The 26378-nt window shown below is 42.5% G+C and overlaps 2 protein-coding genes across 4 annotated transcripts in view; one reads left to right on the top strand and one right to left on the bottom strand.

Annotated features, from left to right (window-relative positions):
* The first annotated feature begins 819 nt into the window (after positions 1-819).
* Positions 820-7774, top strand: nolc1 (nucleolar and coiled-body phosphoprotein 1). The gene is made up of 14 exons (XM_042433722.1): positions 820-975; positions 1283-1338; positions 2257-2420; positions 2512-2624; positions 2725-2839; positions 2955-3079; positions 3198-3312; positions 3959-4084; positions 4159-4236; positions 4327-4578; positions 4813-6099; positions 6200-6327; positions 6471-6554; positions 6644-7774. Exons 1-14 carry the CDS (start codon positions 865-867, stop codon positions 6800-6802), a joined length of 2913 nt encoding a protein of 970 aa, XP_042289656.1. The 5' UTR covers positions 820-864; the 3' UTR covers positions 6803-7774.
* A 2730-nt stretch (positions 7775-10504) lies between these two features.
* micu1 (mitochondrial calcium uptake 1) overlaps positions 10505-26378 on the bottom strand; it is a 32583-nt gene continuing 16709 nt past the window's right edge. For 2 of the 3 annotated variants that reach the window (XM_042433740.1, XM_042433741.1), the window contains 8 exons: positions 19653-19658; positions 18774-18888; positions 17244-17326; positions 16743-16943; positions 15203-15340; positions 13499-13607; positions 11613-11702; positions 10505-11396 (listed from right to left, as the gene is read on the bottom strand). In XM_042433740.1, coding sequence (XP_042289674.1) covers positions 11236-11396; positions 11613-11702; positions 13499-13607; positions 15203-15340; positions 16743-16943; positions 17244-17326; positions 18774-18888; positions 19653-19658 — 903 coding nt within the window. In that variant the 3' untranslated portion in view covers positions 10505-11235. The remainder of the gene's footprint in view (positions 11397-11612; positions 11703-13498; positions 13608-15202; positions 15341-16742; positions 16944-17243; positions 17327-18773; positions 18889-19652; positions 19659-26378) is intronic. The other variant, XM_042433742.1, reaches the window with a different exon arrangement.

Raw genomic sequence — 26378 nt, 5'->3', positions numbered from 1 at the left:
TAGATTTTAGTCAATAAACTCGTGTCACTTAAAAACTAAAGAGAGCCCTCCTAGTGACTCTTCCCTCCTCTCCCTCTGAATATCATATATTGACAACAACATGGCTAATATACATAAAAAACAGGATAAAATGTATAAACTGTGGTGCATAAATAATAACAACGCCCGATTAAACTTTTATAATGCTATTTTTAATATCGATATTTAATATGAACACGTGGGATCCGAAGAGAAAGATGAAGTAGCAACAGATGTCTCACTCTACCTCGATTCCTGGGTACCACCGAGATGAAACATTGTAAATACAGAGCTATCACTTTTATCAGAATCAATCTGTTTATTAGCTAAGTCTTGTCTTGGTGTTTTCCCCCACAAACGCAACATAAAGGAATAAAAATACAACAAGAGTAAGGTAATAATAATAATGAAATAATAACATAAACAAAGTAGTACTAAAATTAAATGAAAAAAATTAAATTTAAAATCTATTTAAAGAATGGCATATTAATAGTCTTGAAATGGGATATAAAACTTGAAATGAAATATTGTGGAAAATGAAATGTTACATGTGCAATAAATAATTAGTTAAACAGTGGAGGTTGAATGCAGTTTATGACTGATGGTATTTGCCAACGAACAGTCAGTGTTTATGTGTTTCTCTGGTTATTAACTTTGGGTGAAATGATTTCTTTAATTCTGGACAGATTCGTTCAAACGTTGTTATCTTTTTTTTCTTAAACAGAGTGAACCATCTCGCTTTTTTTTCTTCTTCTTTCGTCGTCGTCATTATGCGCCTGCGCACACGCCCACAAAGAGACGGTTCCGTTCACTTCCGTTCCTTCCTGTCCAAGCGTGGTGTCAAAGATGGCGGCGCAGAAGTCGGTGCCGAGCGATCTTTATAAATGTGTTTACTCGTTCCTGCTGGAGAACAAGTTCAGCAAGGCGGCGCAGGCGTTTCTCAAACAGACTAAAGTGGTAAGAGGCTCGCAGGTTTGTGGCTGACAGCCGGTTTGACGCGCTGTCTGTCTCCAGGTGCTCTCACGTGAACTTCTTTAAATAGGCTGTATGGGAGCCTTAAAGCTGTGCGTGGAGACCGTGCAGCCGCTCGTGGTGTTAGCACGTGGAGGGACACCCCTATATAAACTGCTAGTTGTTTATCCTGAACTTATCTTTTTCCACCGTTAGATAGTGAATGTTATGTGTTATTACAGCTAGTTGTTAAATTCTGCATATTTTAGAATAGCTGGATTGGCTAAAATTGACGTTATCTCTTTTTCTACAGAATCCTCAAGATCAAGATGAAGAAAGCCTTGTAAACATCTTCAACTTCTGGGTGAAGTGAGTTGCCACTTGTCTTTTTCGTTCTGTCCTTTAATTATGAACTTGAATTATGAACTATGAATTTGTATTACTCTAATGCCAATAAACTTGGAAAATATCTCAAATGTTTAACATCTGGGCAGCAGTTGAAAATTAGTCATTTGGCCAACAGTGGCGCATTTATAGTGATGTTGATACATGTTAATTTTCCCTTTTTTAAAGATCGATCTACAAAATCACCATTGGTGCTGTCTCAATATTCTACAGTTTATTCACTCTCTGTGCAGGAGCTACAGGATAGTCTCTTGATAACATCAGCAATGTGATCTATCTTCTGTTTAGTTTCAGGAGAAAACGGCCATATTCAGAAATTTGTAATGTTGAACTGTTGTTTTGCTCAAGTCTATCCTAAAGCAGGCTTGACTCTGCATTTTGGACTCTAAGGCTAATATCTCCAAACAGCAGTACTGGAGCTGTTGGCATGATCACATGACACAAAGATTAGCTGGTGGACAGATGTATGAATTTGTGATTGACCCTGGGAGCTTATCAGACTCACAGTTGTGACTCAGAACATATCTCCATAATCCACTAAAATGTTTTGGCCTAGAGTCATGGACAACAGTTGATGATTAGATATTTTGCTAACATGGGCAACTTTTAATCATATTGATATATGTTAATTTTCCCTTTTTTAAAAATATATTTCTAAAACTCCCACCGGTGCTGTCACAATAACCTGGAGTTTATTCGCTGTGAGTTGTCGCTACAAGTCTCTCGATAACATCAGTAATGCGATCTATCTTCTGTTAAGCTTCAGGAGAAAATGGCTATATTCAGAAATGTAGTTAAGCTGTGTGTTTTTGAGGAATGACAGATTTGTTCTTTTTTTAGCGTAAATTTTCCTTTTTAATACCTCTCTATGTGTCATTCTAGGTCTCCTGAAGCCAAGAAAAGGAAAGCACCTGCTGACAAAGCTGAAGCTACCAACGGTCCATCAGCCAAGAAGGCAAAAACCAGTGCAGAGAGCTCCAGCAGCGAAGAGTCGAGCAGCGAGGATGAAGAAGCTGTCGCAAAACCAACAAAGGCAGCCCCTGCAGGTAATATCAATATATTTAAATTAAATTTTGTAAGTAATGTTGTATGTAATGTTATATTCTGAAACCTTGTCTACAATGTTTATTTTAACAGCCAAGGCGGTGCCTAAAGCAGCAGCAGCAGCTGCTGCTAAAGCTGCATCCAGCAGCAGTGAAGACTCAAGTGACTCTGAGGACGAGAAGGCGCCTGCAAAGGCTCCTGCTAAGGTAGGCAGAAACATCTAAATGAACAATTCTCAGATATAGTCATTGCTGCAAGACAATGGTGGGTCTATGTTATTATTATAATGTATTTTTCTGCTTGTAGGCCCCTGTGAAGCCCGCTGCTGCTGCTGCTGCAGGCACAAGGAAGAAAGACAGCAGCTCAAGCAGTGAAGAATCTGACTCTGAGGATGAGAAGGCTGCCAAAGCTCCCGCATCAAGTGAGTTTATAGCCACATGTCTTTAGTATGGTGTAAAGTAACTGTTATTAATGGCTAACTAAAGTTAAGCTGATAATGTTTGATCTAATTTACCTTAATTAACTATGGATAACAGAACCCAAGGCAGCTGCTGCCGCTGCACCAAAAGCTGCTGTTGCTGCTAAAGGTGCAGCTCAGAAAAAGCAAGAGAGCAGCAGTGAAGATAGTTCCTCTGATTCTGAAGATGAAGAACCAGCCAAGGTATGCCAAAGACTCAGGCCACCCCTAAATATTGCTACATGTTTTTGTCTTTATTCGAGAGGTTAGAATAATGTAGCACAAGTTAAATTGGTAAATAATATTTCACATGTCCTGATAGGCTCCAGTCAAACCCACCCCAGTGAAGGCTGCTGCTGTTGCTGCTGCTGCTGAATCAAGCAGTGAAGACTCTTCATCTGAAGATGAGGCTCCACCCAGCAAAAAACCCAAAGCAGGTGTGTTAATTTTTTTAAATATTGCATGTCCAATAGCTTCCCCAAACTACCCAAAAACAGCACAGTAACGTCCCGGTACAAATGGTTTGAGGTGCTGGAAGCAACAGTGACCATCAGGGAAGGTTTGATTGCGCTCACAATGATTTGAGTGACATTCACCAATCAGTGCACAGCTTATATTTGTTGTAATGACTATACAGTCATACAGTGCTAGATGGAAAGTAGTTACATATTTAAGTGTCCATGAACAAGCCCATTTACCTCTTTTAATTACTCTTACATTTCTTTTGCAAAGTATAGTGTCTGTGCTGTTCATCTTTTTCTTGTTCAAAAACTAATCTAAGTCCATTTCCTTAATTTTGCTGTGTAGTCCAAATATAAGATTAAAGCTTGTTTGCTTCTTGAAGCCATGATTACCATGACACACGATGTTCCCTCCTCCCCAACACTGTTTATTCCTCCCCATAACTGTTTCTATACTTCCTGTCCATGGCCCCGTGTTTGCACCATATAGTGTGACCTACCTGAAGAATGGATCACCTGGTCCAATCAGGAATGATTTTAAAACATTTTCTAGTACGTAAAGTTAGCACTGAGGTCCTGGGCTATTTATTACGCTGCTGATCACCTACCTCTGTCTTTGTAGGAGCGTACAGCGCAGTCCCACCTCCTGCTTCAGTCCAGAAATCTCCAGCTGCACCAGCAGCCAGCAAGGCCAAAGACAGCGACTCCTCAGACAGCAGTGATGAGGAAGAAGAGAAGAAAGCTGCTGGTAAGAAGTGCCCCACCTTTTCTCATTTTGAACTGTCAGTGCTGATGTTTCTAACAACATTATACTCCTCACAGCTAAACCTGCACCGGTAAAGAAGACCACTCCTGCCAAACCCGCTGCAAAGAAGCAGGAATCCAGTTCTGACAGCTCAGGTAACGATCAGGATTCCAGTCAGTGATTTTCTCTTCAGCGTGATCCTATGCGTGTGACAAATGTTTTTCAACATACCCATGTCTTTCCAGATTCAAGCTCAGATGAGGAGGAGGCAAAGAAGCCTGCAGCCAAAGTCACCCCAGCTAAAGCCACCCCAGTCAAACCTGCACCAGCCAAGGCTGCACCTGCTAAAAAGGAAGACTCTGAAGACTCATCAAGCTCAGACGAGGAAGAGGAGGTGAAGAAACCTGCAGTGAAGGTGACTCCAGCTAAGGCTACTCCAGCTAAAGTCACACCCGCTAAGACGACCCCAGCTAAAAAAGATGAGTCCTCAAGCTCAGGTAAGACACACCTGATTTTGAACATGCGAGTTCATCATTTTCGAGTATTTGCTCTAAAAGCTTAAATGTCCTGTCAGACCAGAATCAAGGTTAGTATTCACCATATAAAATTCATCATGAGAACAGGCAGTTAGGACTTGAAAATAATTTCTGTTGTCACCCCTGCTTTGTTACATACATTCATGTTTATCTTTCTGCAAAATGTTCAAAAATATTATTTGTCTTTCATCACAGATTCAGATAGCAGCTCTGAAGATGAGGCTCCAGCAAAACCGGCTGCTAAAGCTGCAGCTGCACCAAAGCCTGCTGCTGCTTCTAAACCTCCTGCCAAGGCAGCAGAGAGCAGCTCTGACTCTGACTCCTCCTCTGATGAGGAAGAGGCACCAGTCAAGGCCAAGCCAGCTGCAGCTACACCGGCTTCAAAGCCTGCTGCTGCAGCAGAGAGCAGCTCTGACTCTGACTCCTCCTCCGAAGATGAAGCACCAGTCAAGGCTAAACCTGCAGCAGCTAAACCAACTACCCCGGCCTCAAAGCCTGCTACCCCTGCTGCAAAGCCTGCTGCTGCAGCAGAAAGCAGCTCTGACTCTGATTCTTCCTCTGAAGATGAGGAACCAGCTAAGGCCAAGCCAGCAGCAGCTAAACCTGCCACCCCAGCTTCAAAGCCTGCTACTCCTGCAGCAAAGGCTGCGGCAGAGAGCAGCTCTGACTCTGACTCCTCCTCTGAAGATGAAGCACCAGTAAAGGCTAAACCTGCAGCTGCTAAACCTGCCACCCCAGCCTCAAAGCCTGCTACACCTGCAGCAAAGCCTGCCGCTGCTGCAGAAAGCAGCTCTGACTCTGATTCCTCCTCTGATGAGGAAGAACCAGTGAAAGCCAAGCCAGCAGCTGCAGCGAAACCAGCGACGCCGGCTTCAAAGCCCGCCACACCTGCCGCAAAGCCTGCCGCTGCAGCAGAAAGCAGCTCTGACTCTGACAGCTCAGACTCTGAGAATGAGGCAGCCAAACCTGCAGTGAAAAAACAAGCTCCAGCCGCCAAGAAACCTGCTGCTAGTGCCACCAAGGCTCCTGCAGACACCAGTGACGACAGCTCCAGTGATGAGGAGGAAGCCAAGAAGGCAGCGCCGGTGCCCAAGCCCGCAGCCGCGAAGGCAGCTCCAGCTCCGAAAAAGAAGGCTGAGGAAAGCAGCTCTGACTCCTCAGATAGCTCAGATTCTGAGGCGGAGACCAAAACCACCACCCCTGCCAAGTCTGTAACTGTCACCAACGGCAAGGCAGCAACACCCAAGGCAGCCAAGGCTCCAGCAAAACCAGCTGAGTCCTCATCCAGTGACAGCAGCTCTGAAGAAGAGGAGGAGGCCAGTAAAAGTACTGTGAAACCTGCCACACCAGCTGCATCCACCAAGACAACCCCAGTAGCTAAACCCAAGGAGAGCAGCAGCAGCAGCTCATCAGACAGTTCATCAGATGAGGAGGAAGCACCACGTAAAGCGGCCACAGCACCCAACACCCCCATGACAAATGGTAACTGAACGTGATGTGGCCATATTTCTTTTTACCCCACTTAAGTTGGCCTTTAAGTGTGATGTAATTAACTCTTTTTTTTCCCTCTTGATTCATTCAGGCACCAATGGAAAGCGAAAAAGGGATGAGGAGTCATCAGATAGTGAAGAGGAAGAGGCAGATGTAAAGACGCCAAATAACAAGAAAACAACAACCACACCACAGACGTTTCCTAAAGCCAATAAGAAGGTAAGAGTTGCCTTAAGCCTGAGTTACCATGTATGTTTCTAAAACCACATCAGTCATAGCATATAATACAACTCTTATGGCTGCTGGATGTAAGTGTTTTTGTAGGAAAAAGATATAATGTAATGAAAATAACTGTCTTTCAGTCTTCCAACATACCTTTCCGAAGAATAAGAGAAGAGGAAGTAGATGTGGATCCCCGTCTTGCAGACAACTCTTTTGACGCAAAGGTGAGTTCAGTAACTGTTTCAGCGGTACTGCACATTTAGATTGCTGAGGCGAAGCTGTCAAACATGTTCATTTGTCTTTGCTATTCCAGTATGGAGCCCAAGGTGACTGGGGCCAGAAAGCCAACGATGTGCTCAGGTTCACTAAAGGAAAGTCATTTCGCCACGAAAAGACAAAGAAGAAGAGGGGAAGCTACCGTGGTGGAGCCATCTCTACCTCGGTCAACTCTATCAAGTTTGACAGTGACTGAGCACCTTCTCACTCTCTCTCACCTGAACTGTATTCTACCTGTGTGATCAGGACTACCAGTTGTCTGCTTCCTCCCCCCGGTTAACAGTCCTTCTACCATCACCTCCCTGTAGCAGCAGTACACTGACAGAAGAATGTGACCTGTAGAGCTGAGCTGGCACTTAGATGCAGTTATTTGCCCTTAGTTTGTAATGGACACCATTCATTTGATCTGTGATCTGAAAGCAACAGTTTAGTGGAGCTCTGGCAGCAAGAGAAAGATGTTCGCAGCTGTGACTTTGACATCCATGTGACATTATTACACTTATAGCCACTAGGTGGCTGAAGGCCACCAGTTAATGGTAAAAAGCCAATTTGTATGTTGAGCCCCCCTTTTTTTTGTTTGTATTTTGACTTTAACCCTGTACCTTATTCTCAAGTGACAAATGTAATTTCTTTCTAACAAACTTTTCATTCTCATTTATCTATGTTTGAAAGACAGCCATCCATCCCAACAGGTTCTTTATTATGTGTTAAGAAAAAGGCTGAAATAGATTTTTAACGGATCACATGGATTCTTGGTGTTTCTTTGGTTGTATGTTCATTTTTATTTGGCCATCTTTAAACATGGAGACTAGAGAGGGTCTGTACTTGGGTTTTTTTCTCTTAACATTACATGAGGACGTTTAGCAAGTAAGACTACATTTTATGCTGTGTATTTATTACATTTTATTCCATTTCAACATTTAGGACCTCAGATGTTTTGTCCATGCTATTTACAAGCCATTTTGCTTTGAATGTTAGGATGCTCCTGTCAACCTCTCTATTCTGTTGTTTATTGTTATGGAATCTTATTATTCACCAACATAATCAGGAGCCATGTTGTTTCAGTTGAATTGACTTTTTGTGTACTGCTTTCATTTTTTTTTATGATCAAGTCTTGTACTGTAACTGTAATTAAAGACCTGACATTAAATGTTGGTATGATTTGGAACCATGAAATATGTTTTTCTTCCTCCAAATTGATACTGATACTTCTCACTTGTTGTTTAGAGCAGCTTCTCTTAGACCTGTGTTCAGTGCTGACACTATACTTTTACAAAGAACGGTAAGGGATGATTTAATAGTCACGTACATGTGCCGCTTTGTCTATCCAATCCACAGATAGTGTTTTTTTTATCAAAAAATGCCTTCTGTCACTAGGTCTGATATGAAGCAATAGTCCAGTTTACAGTCAAATCCATGATACATGTACTTCAAAGACTTGGAGTATTATGCAATCAGTCCATTCATGCCAGGTCTTCCTCTGGAGGTATGCAGATTAGAAAATGATCCAAATTCTCAGAAAGTAAACCTGAAACTCTCCTCAAAGCCACTAGATGGCAGTCAGGCATCACTGACCTTCAGTAATGATGTGAACTTTCACATTATCACTTCATACCATGGTCAGTTATGAGGCTGACTGTTATGTCCAGGCATTACTGCCTATTCCTGTTATATGTGTCCTGTACTGGACTAGGTTACGTGTGACGAAGGTTCTGTTTCACTCTAAACAAGGGTGAAGTCAGGCAGCTGAGGCCTGTTAGGATTTGCAGATGTTGTTTATAACTTACCTGCAGTCCATTAGCCCTTACATGTATTTAAATGGTCATGCTTTTCAGTTAGACCCCCCTGCTGCTAATCAACACACCAACCACTTCAACTATATTTGAGTCTTCTTGTAAATGAGCATATTTTTCAACTGATAACAATAGATGACACAATGATTAAGTTCTGACATTCAAGTTCCAGTGTGGTTGAAGGTGCAAGAGTGGCATATTTCTCTTGTTCTAATTTCTAATTATTTACATGAAATTAGAAATTGTCATTACATAGTTTACATTAATGTAGTTACAAATTGAAGACTCAGAGAAAACACAAGATGTTTCTTCACCTCCACCTCTTTTGAGTTTGGTAGTCACATATAGGTGCTAGCTGCTTTATAAACTCCAACAGTATATTTGTTTGGTCTTAGTTCCTCATAGTGACCAACTTCTTTTGGTTTTGGACAAGTGCAGCTCTCACCTCTTCAATAAAACATTTACTGTAACCAGAGATTTTGGATATTATAAATGCTCACATCATTTAAATATCACACATGGGATGCCATATGGCTGAACTATAGCTACACCTCATCTGTAAACACATTTTGTTTCATTTTAACACCAATGACACTCAGCTGTGGCTCCCACTGAAATCTGCCTTAAATCCTTGATGCCCCGCAGCATTTTACAGCACAGCAGAGGTAAATTTGAAATTCCCTGCTCTTGCAAAGCACAGATAGTGGTCTTTCAATGTCGGCAATAAAACTGGCAACAGTGGTGCAAAGTTGGTGGATTGTATCAGAAAATAAATGATTTTTTTCCCCTTTTGATTCCTCTAAGTCCCTTTAAATAGGTCTGGTGACTGCAGTAGCCTGGATCTGCAGAGACAACATTACTACTTGCCAATTAGTTGGCCTTTCTATATGGCCCTTACTTACATTAATGCAATAATAACAAAGTTTTTTAATGACATGACAGATGGTACAGAACAGATGACCTAATGAAGCAAACACTCACTGCATTCAGCATGAAGAAAAAGCTTCATTCTAGCGCACACATTAAGAACAGTTCATGCACTGTCCGTACTGGGAATGTGTACATTTCTGTGCATACACACAAAGAACTGTTGACTTAGGAGGGAGTTCTGCAGTCACTCCAAATATAGCCTTGCTCCCAAGTCTGACAACAGTTAACCATTGAGTGTTGCTTCAGCGCTCACCAAGCAGAGAAATCTTACAGAGCGTTCTTGCTTGGGGTTTATATGGCTGAGCTGTTGAGAAGGGGGTGTGCAGTTCAGCTAGAGCTGTTACTGGGCAATTTTTCAGTGCAGATGGAATTGTTGTCAGGAGACTCGATGCATTTGGAGGCATGCTGAACTCTATTTAGCCACTATGAGCCACAAGAGCCTTTTTTTTAGGCAGGTTTTGAAAGCATAAGAAGTCAACGTTTTGCTTTGATGTTACTAGTGCTGAAAAAATGTGTTGGTTAATCGATTTGTCAACTGGGAGAAACTCGATCATTCGCCGATTCCAGCTTCTCAAATGTTTACTTCTTTCATCAGTTTTGTATCTTTGTAAATTGAATGTCTTTGTGGTTTGGCCTGTCAGAGCTGAAGCAACTGTGAAGAATCTTAAAAGCATCTTACATTCCATGTGATTGCAATGCCAGACTTGAGCTTCTTCAACCTTATCTCCTGCCTAACAATCACTCCTGAGTACCACTTCCGCCTGTCAGTCGCAGCGTGTCCGTGTGCAAGTGAGCGAGCCAGTCAGTTCGTCTCAGGCCAATGCAGCACAGTGTGTGTACAGAGGAGCTGCAGGACAATCTTTTAATGGGCAGCAGAGGCCTAGGACTGTCTATCCTGTCCATTTTAATTAGACAAAACTGCTGACTGCTCTTCTGCACACACACACACATTACCATCCTTTTTTCTTCCTCTGGCACGCTCTCAAAGCCGCTGCATACAATCAGCCATTCATTCTGCTTAAAAATCTTACACCCCATTTCATTACACGACAAATGACTTCTTTGGTGCCCCATAGATTAGTCTTGTTAATCCCAAAAGAGTGAAAATGAGAACATGGCAAGACAACAATCCAACTTACACACCATGCAGAACACAGTCATGTAAGTGCAATCAGTTTTAAATTATTAAAAACATCTTTAATAGAGCATTTTCTTAAACATCCATCTTATATAAAGTGTTTCAGGGAGCAATAATAATCAGAATAATACACACTTTGAACAATATATTATAGGGCGAGACAAGCATCACTGATCCTTTATGAGCCAAAATGCTAGGAGTAAGGATGCAGCTGGAGCTAACAGGCTGAACAAAGAGGAGCTAACAAGATTACAGACTTGAGGGTCCGTGTCCCCACCAAAGAAATGTGTCTGTCATCAGTATAGGACAGACGTCCTGCGGCATTATACAACTAAAGGTCAAACGAGATTGATTTCACTTCTTGTCTTGCCTTTTGCAGTAAAACATGTTAACTACAGATATAAAAGTGCTATTTTGGCGTTTGAAAAAGGGTCACACAGATACCTGCTGATGCGGCATTCCTCTACAGAATATGGCAGACATAAATATACAAATACCCATGATGCCTTAGAAAGACATGCTGGGAAAGCCTTTCGGGACACACGGTGCTGCGTCAGCATGCTTCAGTAACTATATTGATAGCTTGAACTACACTGACATGCGTTAATGATTGATGATGCCCCTCGGAGCTGTAGTCTTATTGAGTTTGTTGCATTAATTGTCTATTTAAATTCTTGAGACCTGTGGAAGGAGAATGCCACTGATGCTACCGGTGTTGTATTCACACGCTGTCTTTGTCTCACGCTCGCATGCTGCCTCCTGTCTCTATTATGTCTTTGGTGTGGCAAAGTCCCAGGCGGTATCCTGGGCACATTTCCACATGGCGCGCACCAGACGAGTGAAGCCCATGTCCTTGGGTTTCTCCAGCCCACGCATCAGCCGCTGCTTCATAATGGCTATGAACTCCTTATTACTCAGCTCTCCGTTCCCTGAAGAAGACAGACAGGGGGGGGGGGAGAGGAGATAGAGGAGGGAGGAGAGGGGCGATGGACAGGGGAGGGAGATGATGAAATAATAGAGGAAGAGTAAGTAAGAGGAGGAGATGACTTCCATTTATTGATGATTTCTACCTGTCAGCAGAGGCGTTATTTGCTTTGCATAAATCTTCGCAGAGGACAGCTATGATTAACCAGCCAGCTACTTACCATCGCAGTCGAACAGAGCGAACACCACGTCGCACACATGATCTGACAGCTCCACCTTGGCCACGGTGCGGGCCACCTGCTTCATGGTAACTGGTGAGACGGAGGGAGGGAACCACAGATAGAGAGATTCAGCGTTAGTTGGAGAGAGTAATAGAGGTGCTAGTGGACACAGACTCTCACGCGAGCCAGCTCATAAATGGCCCGAGTGGAGGAGACTGTGTGCGAGGTAAACTGCTTTGGATCGATAGCAGGCAGGGCTGCCACTCACAGGGGAGACTATCTGATAGACACGAGAAAGAGAAAGAAGGGGCTGAGAAGAGGAGGAGGAGGAGGAGGAGGGGCAGACAGCGTCAGAACATCGAGTGGAGAATGAGACTGAGAGGAATGAGAAAAAGATGGAGGTGTCAGGGTCCAGGAAGAAAAAAAACCTCAGTGTCATCATGCGAAAAACAATAAAATGATGAAAATCTCCTTAGTCTCAACCAGAATTATTGATTATCAGACTTAAAAGGCATGCAAATGGTGGAGGGAAGGTAAAGAGAAACAGAGGAATATGAAAATCAGTAGAGGGCTGGGATAAAAAGAATGTCTGACAAAACCTCCCTGCAAATGGCGAGACTTTAGGGAAAAGAAAAAAAAAAGAAAAAAAGAGCCAAATCGCTCCTCAAAAAAATCTCATTAGTGGCCTTTTTTTCTACCTTTAAGCCAATGTGCACTTCTAGATAACACACCCACATATGAGAAACTGTACTAAAAGGGTGTGAAATCATCAGATTTGAGAGTGAGATGAAAAAGATTCAAAGAAAGGAGAAAGAGAAACAATGATGTAAAAAAAAAAAGAGAAGAGAAAAAAACAAGAGCTCCTTCTGGCTGGAGCAGTAGGCAGACAGTTTCAGTGCACGGACAACGGGAGGACGGATAGAATTTGCGGACGCATGCCTGGCAGCTCATGTAGAAGCCTTTTTTCAATGCTCCTCCACGACATGCTTACACACATACACACACGGCTTGTTACTGTGTAGGCGTGCTGCTGAAATCAGACTCTGGAAACCATCACCTCTGGCTGGATCCTGCAGTCTCTTAAAGCAGCAGCTAATGGATGTGCTGACAGAAAACATATGGAGGCTTATTGAAGGGCTGAATCACTGCGATGAATGAAGGAAACGTTGATTCATCTAACAATTGCCGTATTATAAAAGCTACAGGTTTCCTCTTTGCCTGTGCTGCTCTCACATTAAATTGACTTTCATTGTGAAAGATGAAAGTCAGTGACAGTTGAATGAATTTAGTAATGATGAATGTGTTGAGGAGGAAAAGGGGGGAGGGGGGGACTTTTGATTAATCTGACACAGTAATTGGTCTTTAATTTAATACCAATCTTTAATTGGTTGTAATTATCCATTGTAGATAAGACTGTAATAAGACGACCACCAAGACTGCACTCTTAATGCAGTGTTGGTGGGAATCGTTGGTGCTTAGGAGGCAAAGAACAACCATGCAATGATGGGTCAGCCGAGTCAAAGCCCCCCCTCCATCTCTTAGTGATGATGCTGGCATGTGTCACTAGGAATCAGCAGCCTGTACTGTTAAGTAGAAGCGATCTGTCATGCGTGTATGTTCGTGGTCCGAGGATTGAAGCATGTGTTCTGCTGTGAGGCCTGGAGGAAGAAGTAGTAGATGAATGGATGGATGGACATACAGATGGCAAATAGTTGAGCTAGGATTGGGAGCAAAGCCATGCAAAAAAAAAAAAGAGATGTGAGAAGCCGATCTGGCTGGCTGGAGTGTTAGCAGAGACAGAGGAAGGAGCAGCAGAGAAATCTAAAGGTGGAGGAATTAGGGAGAGAGAGAGAATGTCAGAGGAAAAGGGCAAATTAGAGGTGTACCTTTATCTATGGATGCTCCAGCCATGTGGTAGAAACTCAGGGCTGTGTCCACATCATTTACATTCTTCAGGAAAGTAAAGAAATTCTCCACCTCCTCGAATGTGATGCCCTACACGAGAAAAGAAAATATTTTTTTAAAAAAAGGTCAGGGACAAATCTTTCCTACAGTTTTTACCTGAGCCAATACAGCACTGCAGTCCTGTGAAAAACCAACCAAATACTGTCATGACAAAAGGTGCGACTGCACAGTGATGTTTGGGGAGCAGCGCAGCGGTGTGACACAAATGAGGAATTGGGCAGAAGCATTGGACATACATGGATGAACAGTGTGAAGCGGAGGGACAGGAGAACAGACGGTCTAAGACACACACGCACATACCTATACACATATTAACAGATGCACAGTCACACAGCTGCCACACTGCTGATGAGCTCATTTGCATAGAAAACTAAACAGCTGGTCTTAGACAGTAAATATCACTTTTTCTCATTTACCGTCCAGGTTATGCCAATGCTGAGAGAGAGAGAGAGAGAGAGAGAGAGAGAGAGAGAGAGAGAGAGAGAGAGAAAGAAAGCAGGATGGAGAAAAAAAACAGAGGAAGAGAAGGAGAGAGAAAGATGCTTACTGCAGTCTAATTCCTTGGAGAGACACAGCTCTGGCAGCACCCCGGCTCATTTTTTTTCTCATGCCTGGGAGGTACAGCAGCATCCCTGCTTTCCGTTTTCTTTTGTCTGCTAATCGCTGCATTTAACCATCAAACTTGCCTCATCATAGCTCAGTCTGACATCTGCGGTGCTTTAATGTATACCAACAAGCGACCATATGATGTGTGCCATCTTTAAAAAAAAAAAAGGGGGAAATTGGCCATATTTTGCTGCAACACCTCTAGAGGATACGTTATGCTTGGGTGTGACTTCAGTCAAATGACTGATGGGGCTCATTACAGTGAAGCAGAACCAGCATGAAACCAAAGTTCATTCAAATCGCTGGAAATGGGAAAGGGATAGACATGGACTGAATTTGACTTCAAGCCCTCTAAATCTGGAATATTTTTAGATTTTCCCCCTGTTTGCTCTGTCCCAGTGGAGCCATTTCACTTGCTTAAAGCAACGGGGTGTTTTTTGGTGTATGAATGGCTGGGTAAAAGAAAGTCGAAACTCTTTTTCTTTTTGTTAGAAACCTTGCCGAGCCATGGTGATATTCAGTCTGAAGTCAACTAAACTGAATAAGCAGTTGTTGATTGATAGAAGAGCAAATGAGGGGGAGGACAAAGCCTGGAGTAAACAGAGGAGGTGAAAGACACTGTCAGAGAAGGGGCTCACTAAGGAGCTCACAGAGAGAGATGGAGGACTAACTTATGCCCTTCTGCTGGGCACTGGGTGCTCTTTATTTGGTCATCACAAACAGAGATAGTGGAAGGTAGAAGAGTTGGAGACAGTGAGTGCTGGTGAGGTGGATAATGTCAGGCTCAGAATGTGCTGTCCTCTCCCTGTGATGCATTACCTCTCAATCCTGTCTCTAACACACACACTCACAATGTCCCAGTCCAATGTCCTTTTCCTTCGGGCACACACTGTCTGTCACACAACTTGTGTTGGCTTATTAGTTGGAACACTCACACTCATATATAACCACAAAGCACCAATTACTTATCTCAAGAGTTCCATGCACACAGGACTTAAAACACACGCAGATTTATCTACCTGTGCATCCTTAAACATCTTCTTCAAGCCCTTCTGCATCAGCTTGAGTTTACGAGACTGGACGCCACTATAGGCCAGCAGCATACCCCCGAACTGTCTCTCGGTGATTCTGCCGTCCACGGGATCGTTCCTCTCAAACTGGAGGGGGGAGGAAGAGAGAAGATTGAGTGCTGTGCAGAGGGACAAACAAATTAATAAGAGAAGGAAGGCATGGGAAGATGAGAAACAGTAAATACTGGTGTCAGGCTTCGAGTTGAATCATGCTTGGAGCTGGCTTGGTGACATTAAATCTGCATGTGCATTTTTTTTCCCAATGTTCCACTGGAGAATGGCTTAACAGCAGTGGGCCTTGACTGTTTCAGGTCAATCCGGTTGATTTATATCTGAAGCTGTTTGACAGCCACACGGCTGCTTTCCTCTTTTCTCTCTGAACATGCTGACCTCTCAAAGTGTTACTGTTGTAATATTATTGTCACACAAATTAAGAGAGGCAGTTCATGACTAAGCAGAAAATAAGCCCGGAGTGAACATTTCAGGGTGACTTGACCCTTCATGAAGCATCAACCTTTTGTGAGGGCCAGTTAAGGACAGTAACTCTGGTTATCCTGATATTTCTGTTATTATGCATGGACATACAGGTTTGTGAAAGACAGCTTCCTTTCTCCCCATTTTTTATTAAAAAATACTCAAAACGATTTGTTGATCATCAAAATAGTTGGTAATTAATTTTCTGTCGATCGACTGATTGACTGAAGTGTTACAAAATAGAGTGTGAGAATAAGAGAAGTGAGAGAGATAAGTGAGGGAGGGAAAATGGCTACAGCTGGTCAAATATGGCCCCAGGATGAGCTGCAGTCTCAGCAATTAAAGAAAGGTGAGGTAAGATGAGGTAAGGGCGAGCACGTGAAAGAGAGACATCAGGAATAAGAACAACCACCTTAAAAACAGAGTTAATCTTATCTGTGGCATTATGATTTCAATCTCAGAGCATCGTGCTATCATTAAGACCTGACAGATAGCTCTTTCTCTCTGGCAGATGCTCAGACTCGCATCCCACTCTTGGAGCTTTAGATGACGGCGCCAATTACGGTTCAAAGTATTAGTTAGGCCCTACCCACGCTAATTAATATGATAACCATATGCTTAACAACACTAAGCAGTTGCTGTTGCTGTAGAAGCAGGAAGACAGACAGACAGCCTGGAGAGAGTGCATATACGGCGTATTTGTCAACCTCAACCATTGTTGTTCTTTGAATAACGCTCACCTGTCACTGCCTCCTTATTTCTCCTAATCTTGACTTGAACATATTTTAGTTCATTTGTCTACCGAGGGAGTAAATGTAACACAGATAGCAATATTTACTTCCTCTTAGTTGGGAAGCTGTTAATTTTTATTTGTAGTCTCTGGATAGCTGCAGAGGATTTACGAAGACAGCAAAGCCGAATGAATTCATTAAAACTGAACACAATAGTGCCGTTAATCAGTAGATGAAATATTCTCAGTATAATCTTCCACTCGTTCACTTTCCCTTTCCATTACCTCTAGTTTGAGCACGTCATGCTGCAGTTTCCTCTGAAACTCCAGGAAGCTGCCGATGGTGAGTTTTCCCTTCAGGTCTTCCCCAAAGAAGTAGGTGGTGAGAGCAGAGCTGCAGCCGGCTGTCTTTAGGGTGTTTCCTGTGGTGGAGCGGTCGCGGTGCCGCATGCCCATACTGGTCTGGGAGCGAATGATGCTCTGGACCTAGAGAGGTAGAGTGGAAGTAGGGGTCAAACATTGACCAGATTCAAGTTGTAGAGCAGGAAAAAAAAAAAACACAGTGGTGCACATCAGTGTAGGAACTTATCAATTGCATGTCAGCGTGTGTTAACGGTTACTGAAATACAATCCACAGCTGCTGTAGATATTAAAGCACAGTCCAAATGTGTGGGCTGGCTATTTTAACCTGGTGTCTCTTTTAATATATTGATTTTTTTTGTGTGTGTGTGTTAGTGTGTAACTACAGTATGCAAGGTGTGCTGCTGCTACTGATCACAAACTAACCTGTTCAAACTCCTCCAGGTCCACCTCTCCATCACCATTCAGATCAAACATCTTAAAAGCAATCTCAAAGTTCCTCTGGGGAGCTGGACACCACAGGACATAAACACAAACACACACACACACACACACACACACACACACACACACACACACACACACACACACACACACACACACACAAACACACACACACACAAAGGAACACATTCTGAAATCAATACATCACAATATGAAAACAACACGTCACACTGAATCGACCCAGACAACAGCTAAAGAGTTCGATACCGGCTCAGTCATTACACATCAATGGCGCGGCTTCTTCAGCCTTCATCTCACCCCGCCAGTGATGCTTTAGATGCTCTTTTTTTGAGCAAAAAGCCATCAGACTGCACAATGATTACTATACAATCAGTGTCACTCTCTGCCGACAGGGAAGCTACTAGAACAGACTCTGCGCTGCCTATATGAACAAGGAATACAACATTTGCAAAAATGGTATTTGAATTTGTATTTGCATTTGCTGCACTGTTTAATCAATCAGTGCACTTTATGCAAATGTCATTATGCAACATATTGACACATTATTCCTCATAATACATTACTGCTTATCTTCTATAGATATATTTATGACATTCAGTAGCATTATTAATTTAAGTATAATACATATCATATATACTCACTGTAAATTCATGTATTTAATTAATCAAATTCATATATTTTCCTAAGGAAGATATGAAATAATTTGTTGGTATTTTTCAAATGCTTACAACTAGTAGTTGCTGTAGTTGTGTTGCTGTCCTGATATTTACAGACTACTTCGTATAATCTCTATTTGTTAAATTCAACTTTCTTCTTTTTACTACATAACCATTTACTCCTTCGACAACTCAGTTCCTTCAAGGGAAATATTAAAGATTCATCTAGTCTTATCTGACAAAGGATTCAGATTCAAAGCAGTAAACATGAACAACTTGGAGGTTGGAATCAATGTGTGTGTCTGTCAGGCAAAATATGTCCTCCTTTGTACTATTTTGGTGGCCATGTTAAATGGATTGAAACCAACCATAAGGCATCCTGCCCTGTCTGCTTAAAAATGACTTGTCCTTGAAAACTTCCCCAGAGACTTTCTCCATATGAACGGATTATAATAAATGGTCGAGCTAAGCTTCGGATAAAAGTTTACTAGCGATTGGAGGGGAAGCACTCAGGGCTTTTCATTACTGTCGAGTCTGACACATTCCGAAAGGAAACATAAATGTGAAATCTACTCCCTGTTTCTAGTAATGCCTTATTTATTAAATAGACAGACAGGCAGCTTTCTAACCTGGCTGATAACATTCTATTGGAAAAATGATTTCCTCTTCACTTTCTGTTGTAACTGAAGCAGTAAGAAAGCAGAGATCAGAGAAGACACATAGGAGATTGTTTTGGGATTTGATTCATGATCAGTGTGCAAGGTAAGGCGGCGGGGGTGGGTTATATGAAACATTTGATCTGTGGGCAGTCCATACAGTTCAACGATGTACTTACTGGACAGCACAGTGGTGAGGAAGATGTAGTCAGAGAAGGAGATAAGGCCACATTCTCCCAGTGTGTAAAATATGCTGTCCTCATCTGCAAACTTCTCCCTCTCCTGGGCTATCTTCTGCTCATCCAGGCCAGGGCAAAAAAAAAAGAAAGAAGTAAAATTAAAAACATTTCACATGATTCAGCACAAGCCATATGGCTTTTACGGCTGCCCCAGGTGTGGCGGCTTTGTGTGTGTGCAAGCAAGAGTGTGTGTTTAAGAGCAAAGCTCAGTCAGAGACATGCTCAGACACGGAGACGTACACACACACTGTACTTACACACACAGAGACAAAAAAATTACAATGCATAAGGATGACTACGTAGAGACGGCTTAATAGAATAACAGTCATGCAAGTGCTGCATACACATGGAGGCAGGTGAGGGTGGTAGTGTCGAACAATTAGTCTGTGGTCAGTTCGTGTACAAACACATTATCCACCAGAGGTTGTACTCACAGAGTGTAATTGACATAAAGAGAGGGGGAAACATCACGAGAGACTGTAGCACAAACACACACACTATTGATAAACCATATCTGTAACACAATCCAAATGTATTAATCATTAAAAACAAAGTGACTTTCGCTCTCTTTCACACAGACACACATACAAACGCACAGTTAGCTGACGTTTAATTCTGTTAGCATGTGTATATTTACAGCATTGCATGAAAGTGTGACTTAATCACATGCACACTACACAGTCAGTGACAGAGTCTTTGATATATACAGTGTCCCACTAGTAGGACGCTCCACCAAACAGAGTGGACAGACGGACAGAGCATGCCTAGGAAGGTGTGGGGAGAGAGTGGCTGGGCCACGCTAAGCCCTTGTGGAGTTACCTCCGTCTGTAAGAGGTCCATTTCAGAGGAGGAGGAAGGAGGAGAGACAACTGTTAGAGAGCAGCGTGGCCTCTGCTGTCTTTAGCAGGGCCTTGAATGACAAAGACGCATGTGCATTCATAGTGTCGCACACAGCACACACAAACAAAACATCTTGTCCAAAACAAGATAATTAGGGGATACCACACAAATTAAGAATTCAATTATGTCTGGTGCTCTCTGCAGTTTTGCAATTAAAATTTTTACACATGAACAAGACTGCCTGCCAAAACCAGAACGTGTCAAACAAAGACTGCTTTCTCCAGCCTTGTCAGTAACAGCTTTACGGACAAGGCTGTTAGAGCAGTTATTTGTGCCTATTGTCTGTTTCGTTTTTCCACCTTTACTCATATCATTGCCTGAAAGAGATGGGAGAAACATTTAGTTCACTGGAAAACATATCTGAAAACTAAAATTTGGTGGCATCCCCCTTAATAACATAAATTCATTCCCCATATACCGACTCCCTCCTCATGAGATACATATAATGGCTACTAAAGACAATTGGTATAAGCTTAGAAAATGTATCACTATCCCCAATTCGTGTCCGTCTTGACTCTTAAACGTCACTGATGCAAATATAGCAAATAGTGGTTTCTACTGTAACATTTATTATTGATGGTATCTACATTTACAGTATACAGGGAGAAGGGAGTGGGAGAGAGAGAAAAAGTTATTTTTGGAGCAGTGCTACTAGTTGAGAGGAAGAGAAATTCTTGGTGCCTTGAGATTGGGAGATTTTTCGGTGTTTCCTTATATATGTGTGTGTGTGTGTGAGTCCTAGAAAAGGACAGGGAAAGAAGAGAGAGGGAAAAATGGAAAATGTGAATGGGAAAGAGGTTGGTATCTGGCCCTGAGATTAGAATGATGCCACACGGAGAAAGCCCTCTGGGTCTGAGGTGAGCTATAGCCCTGATGTCAGTCCACTAAAAACAGAAACGACACACACAACCACTTAGGTGTGTATTCAAATGGGCATACGCATAAAATACTGCCCACACAGACACCCACATAACCATTCACATGAGAGAAATAAACACACCGGGCCCTCATTATAATGATCAGAACAGAGGCACAGAGGACATAAGGTATGATAACTCACCCTTTAAGTCAAGGACAAAAACAGCTCAGCAGAATAGCCAAAATGACATTGAAGGAAAACAAATCTAATGGCTGAAGATACAGCTGATAAAAGAAAAGGATTTCAGGGTCTGCATTGGCATACTAACCAATAAACAGAAAAAAAACCTTTTAGTCGACCCTACAGCCTTCAATCTCTTGCTCTTTCCCACATACATATTGTGCTATCGTACGTACATCTCTCTGACAAATGATGCAACATTCTGCTTTCTCTCAAGCCGACATGAAGACATATGGCAGTGTGAACCTGTGCCTGTCAAGCTGTGCTGTGGGTTTCTTTTTTGGCTTTTAAGCTTTTTCCACAGAGCTTGTGGCTCTGCTGTACTATCTTCCTGATCATCCTTCATCTTCCTGCCACTGATGTAAGCCTCTACCTCTCACTGACACTATGCAACATGAGGTGATACAGCAAGACGCTACTCAACACTACAAAACAAGCTTACATACTTCTACGATAAAGAAGTTTTATCATAACAAGATACATATTAGGTTACTTTATTCCCCAGACAGACTTGGATTCTGTGTCTCATCAGTCTTGTCCTTCATCAGTTTTGATTCATCAATTCAGAGGACATTATGCCTATAAAACACGCTGCTGCAATCACTACAAGAATCCCAACTACATCAGAGTCGGTATTAAACACTTGTCGTAAATTTTTCCCAAAGCACTGATCTTTAAATGACTGTAAACGTAATTGCTGCAGCACTCAAGTTAATTAACAGCTAATGCCTTGTCTGTCAGTGTGTGTCTGTTGATCAGTGTCAGCTCTGTGGCTCTCTGTGTGTATGTGAGCAAGATTTCTTTTTAAATCTCCGCCTTGAGCCTGTTCATGTCTTTCTACATGTCTCTCTGTGTCAGCCAAGCTATGGCCAAGTCCACAGGCTGTGCTCAGATGAAGGGCTGAACAGCCCAACTAGCCTGTGAGTTGAGGCAGAAACACAGTGCTGACAGAGCTGCTGGCTAGATGGCGCTGGCGGCAGGGCAGTCAAATGTACTGCTGTCATATACACACACACGGGCAGGGTTAAGATCTAATCTCTCCAGTGCACCAGGCTACCCAGCAGCCCGATTGCTGCCCTAGCCAAATTTCAACTAGCCCAAGCTTAAAGAGTCCAACAAATGGGACTCATGCAAGTCAAGCACAGCCAGTGGCATGCATGCAAAAGGGCTAAATCTCTTTCTGCTCATTTCACATGAATGGCTAAGAAACACTTTCGAAACACACTACTGCCAAGTGAAACTTAAAAACTAAACTAAAAATTAAACTAGAAATACCACCTCGCGGTTGTATGCCTCCACCAACCAGTCAAGTTGCAGTTTACATCCATGTCCAGAATCATGTAATATTTGTAGTGAAGACTTTGAAGGAATTTAATAAAAGGCATTAAGTATATTTTCCTTATATGTGTTCACATGCTTTGCCAATAAAGCTGAAAGAAGTTGTAGCCGTGACAGTAGACAAAGCTTGAGATATGGATGTTGCTGCAAAGAAGCTACAAATTCTAAAACGTGAATGCTTCACTCACATCTTCAACCCAGCAGCACTGAAGATCTAAACAATCACCACAGTTTCAAGATGGGCACCCGAGATTAATGTCACCAATTCAGTATCTGAACAAATGTGAAATATGGTCACAACCTACTCTTCTGTTCCTGAGTTATATCGTTTGTTGAATAATGGACAGAGAAGTGTTTTTGCGGAACATTATGATGTCACAGTGAAGTTGACTGTTGACCTTTTGGATACAAAATGTCATCACTTCATCTTTTTATCCTATCAGACAAATTCTAATCAAATTCTAATCATCCTTGAGTCCAAGTGGACATTTGTGCAAAATTTGAAGAAATTCCCTCAAAGCGTTCCTGAGATATCACATTCATGAGAATGATGGACAGATGGACAACCTGAAAATATAATGCCTTCGGCCATGGCTGTCGTCGGCACGGAGACGTTCTTAGACTACATCAAAGTTATGTCAGATGTTCACACTTCATTGTTAAATCCAGAGTGTTGAGGAATTATTTGCTTGTTGCAATACATTTTTACATCCTCAGCCTCTGTGAACCATCACTGTCTACAGATAACTCTCAACAATGATGAAAGCTTTAATATATTGCCTCCATTTGTTCTTCCAAACAACTATACAACATAAACAACTTAACATGATCAAATGAACCACACAGCATTTTTACTCTGATGGGTTCAGCTAATGTCACAACTGTGCCGTTATGGAGGCATACATTTCTTTGACACCCAGCATCATCATGTCATAACAAAAGAAAACAGGCAGTTTTTCAAGTGAATGTGATTGAGATGATACATTATTCAACACATTATTCTGCAATCTTCTCACATGAATATTCAGATACTAAAAATATGTCATGTGCCTCCAATCCACTGTATAATTTCTTGCTTGCTTCACTCTCATTATTTACTGTACACTGCTCCGCCAGCACTTTGTGTGGCCAGGAACTTGGCTTAGGAGCTGATGGAAGCTCAGACTTGGCCCTCCCTAATGCCACTGTACTGGCTGCAGTGCTTCGTTATTGATTAGATCTGTGACCCTGTCCAACACTGCAGCTGCAGACACCCCGATAACGGGAAAGGGGAGGGGATGATGAGAGGTAAGTATATACAGTGAGCCACGTACATTCTGTCCAAACTTTGAAATAGGAATTATCCGACTAACAACACAATGATTTTTCTGATATTATAGTATATGTCTGTTGTCTGTGCGGTCTCCTCTGAGCGCCACAACAAAGAGATGAGTTTATAGATCTACTCTGCAACCTGACACTGAGGATGAAAAGCACTCTCTTTGTCTATGCATTCATGACTGTGTGTGTGCTTGAGTGATGCCTGTCCCCGAGTGGCCTCTCATCTTTTGTACAGGTGAGTCTCAGTGGAACTCCATGCATCAGTAGGGATATACTGATTAAAAAAAAAAGGGGGGCGGGGGGACGTGCACAATGTGACAGACGGAGAGTGCGGAGTGAGTGGAAAAGGGAGAGGCGAGACAGATGCATTAAAAATAGATCATTATCTTTACATGTATGTCCTTTGTGCCGCTTTGCTTGCTCTGGGGTTAGTGTCACTTTGGCAGGCACAATGAAAAGATGTGAGTTTCACAGGAAAGGTGATTCAATGACCAGCTTCAGGGGAAAGTCAACTCGGGTCTGAGGCTGACATTTCTGAACGGTGGCTGAAAAGCCTCACTTGGCCTGTGCTGCAACACATACAACTAGGTCACTGTCTCCATCCGCGCTCCGAAGAAAGCCACTTACACACTACATGATTATATATTTGACACACTGCCTTGAACGTCACCTCAAATATACACACGTAACCAGAATCTATTGCTGACAGTGGTCAAGAGTGAATGTTTTCTCCTTGTATATGGGGATACCTTAGGACCAAAACGCCACAGCCTCTAGGTGAGTGGGCGGGTGTGTGTGGGTGGGTGGAGAGAACACTAATGTATTAGCTTTCCACATCCAGTCCCTTGGGTAACCAAAGAGCAGGTGTACCATTAATAACTCATAATTATTCTGGGGGTACATTCAGAATAATGGACCCTGATGCGGAACACTCAATAAATAAATTTTGGTCGCTGAGGAATGGCAGCTGTTCACATGAGAGGAGGGGGAACCAAATTAGCTGACTGGGTGCACAGATCAACCCAACCTCTACTAGATTAGGAGAGAACAGAGAGGTAGAGAGAGAGAGAGAGAGAGAGAAGGAGCTAGTGTGTGAGTGTGTTTGTGTGTGTATGTGTGAGCTTTCATAGACACAATCATAGAGAGAGAAAGAGGGCAAAGACAGCCAAGTGAGAATTGAAGAATTGAAGACTGTGAAAAGATAGAGAAATAGAGCAGTGACAGTCCAAACAGCAGCCCTCGGGAGCTTCCTGTGAAATTAGAAAGAGTGAACATGACAACAGTTGGTGTGACAAGAGGCTTGTTTCCATTGGAGCAGCCCCCCTCCGCACTCCTTCTGAGTGACAGGTGTCCGCTCTCAGTCGCAGCAGATCAGGCGGCAGACACTGTGGCTTTTCATACAGAGAGGGCCACAGCATGTAGGAACAGTTTGGATACATTTCAGATGTACAGACTGAGTGCTGCCTTCAATGAATCTAAACCATGCTCTACAGAAATCATGCAGCACTGACATCTGGACAAGCCAGAAAATGGATTTGTGAAGGCTTTCAAGCACATCAATACAGCCTCAACTTTAGCTAACAGAGCCATTTCCTGGGTCCAAAACCACCCTGTGTTGCCACCATGCGCAGAAAGGGGGCGCCACCACCGGCTACTTTCTCTGAGAGATACAGGCAATAGAGCACGGCATGCTGGGAAAAAGACTAGAGTGCCAAAGCGTGTGGAAAGCTAGAGCTGATATTTCTTAGACAAGATGAAAGGATGAGAGGGAAAAGGAGTATTTATAAAGCAAGACAGAGAGGGAGTGCAGGGGAACAGCACTGCTATCATTTGACCAATACAAGTCCCTTATAAATGACTCATTTTAGCTGCTCTTTGCATCTCAGCTTTGCAAGATTTGACTTTTTTTTTTTTTTTAAATTATAGTATAGATGTATGTGAACTTTACTTTGGGGCACTGACTAGCCAGTAAATTATGTAGCAGTGCTGCAGTAGTTTAATGATCCCTGTAGAGGCAAAGTATAAAGTCTTCACTTTTAATAATTCAGCAGGGAAGGCATGGTAGGCAGCTGTCTCCAACAGGCTATACAAAGGGCATCAGGCAGGTCTCCAATACAATGTCCAATAACAATACAGAGTATGCATATTTGATACAATAGGGTGTGTGCCTACTTCAGTTTCTGACACTCCCCATCATTAAAAAGATGAACAGGTTGTAACCTGCCCTTTGCTGCTCTTGGCTTATCTTCACATCACCCTGACTGACAGGCATTCAGACCTGCTTAAAGGCCAAATCATTTAGTAGATAAAGCTTATAGGTCAAAGCTCATTTATCTACGTTTACCCACATAAATGTGTATATCAGAACATTAAAATCACCAAAGGTTTCTCAAAAGCACTTTGGTGAACTTAACATTCATGTTGTTAGAAACAAGGGTGCCGCTAACTGCTGAAATGAACAAATTATACACATTTATGTAATTGACTTAGTGTCTAGATATATGGAAATAACAGATAAGGCAGAGGTGAAGAGGCAGAGTGGTACATTCTCCACCAAATGTGTCATTTTCCATATTAGGACATCTCAGAGTGTATTTTTGTGCTTATACCATGGCCACTTACCACAGGGAGAAGCTGCATTATTTAGATTATCTGCAGTTTAAAGTGTACCTTTGACATGACCCGCTATACAATTTTGCTGAACACCTGCCAGCCAATCATCTAGTGGCCATGATATAATCTGCTTATTATATGAGAAAATACAGTGGTGGTGCTCTATTCTACTTCCATCCTCATACTGTTTAACTTCCCCCTTCCTGCTGAGTGCAACACCTACTGCACATGTACCCTGTGAGAGAAAGGCAAGGTGTAAATTCAACGTTTTATTA

The sequence above is a fragment of the Thunnus maccoyii genome, chromosome 14 (genome assembly GCF_910596095.1).
Source record: "Thunnus maccoyii chromosome 14, fThuMac1.1, whole genome shotgun sequence".
Lineage (NCBI taxonomy): Eukaryota > Metazoa > Chordata > Actinopteri > Scombriformes > Scombridae > Thunnus > Thunnus maccoyii.
This window is presented reverse-complemented; position numbering and strand designations above follow the sequence as displayed.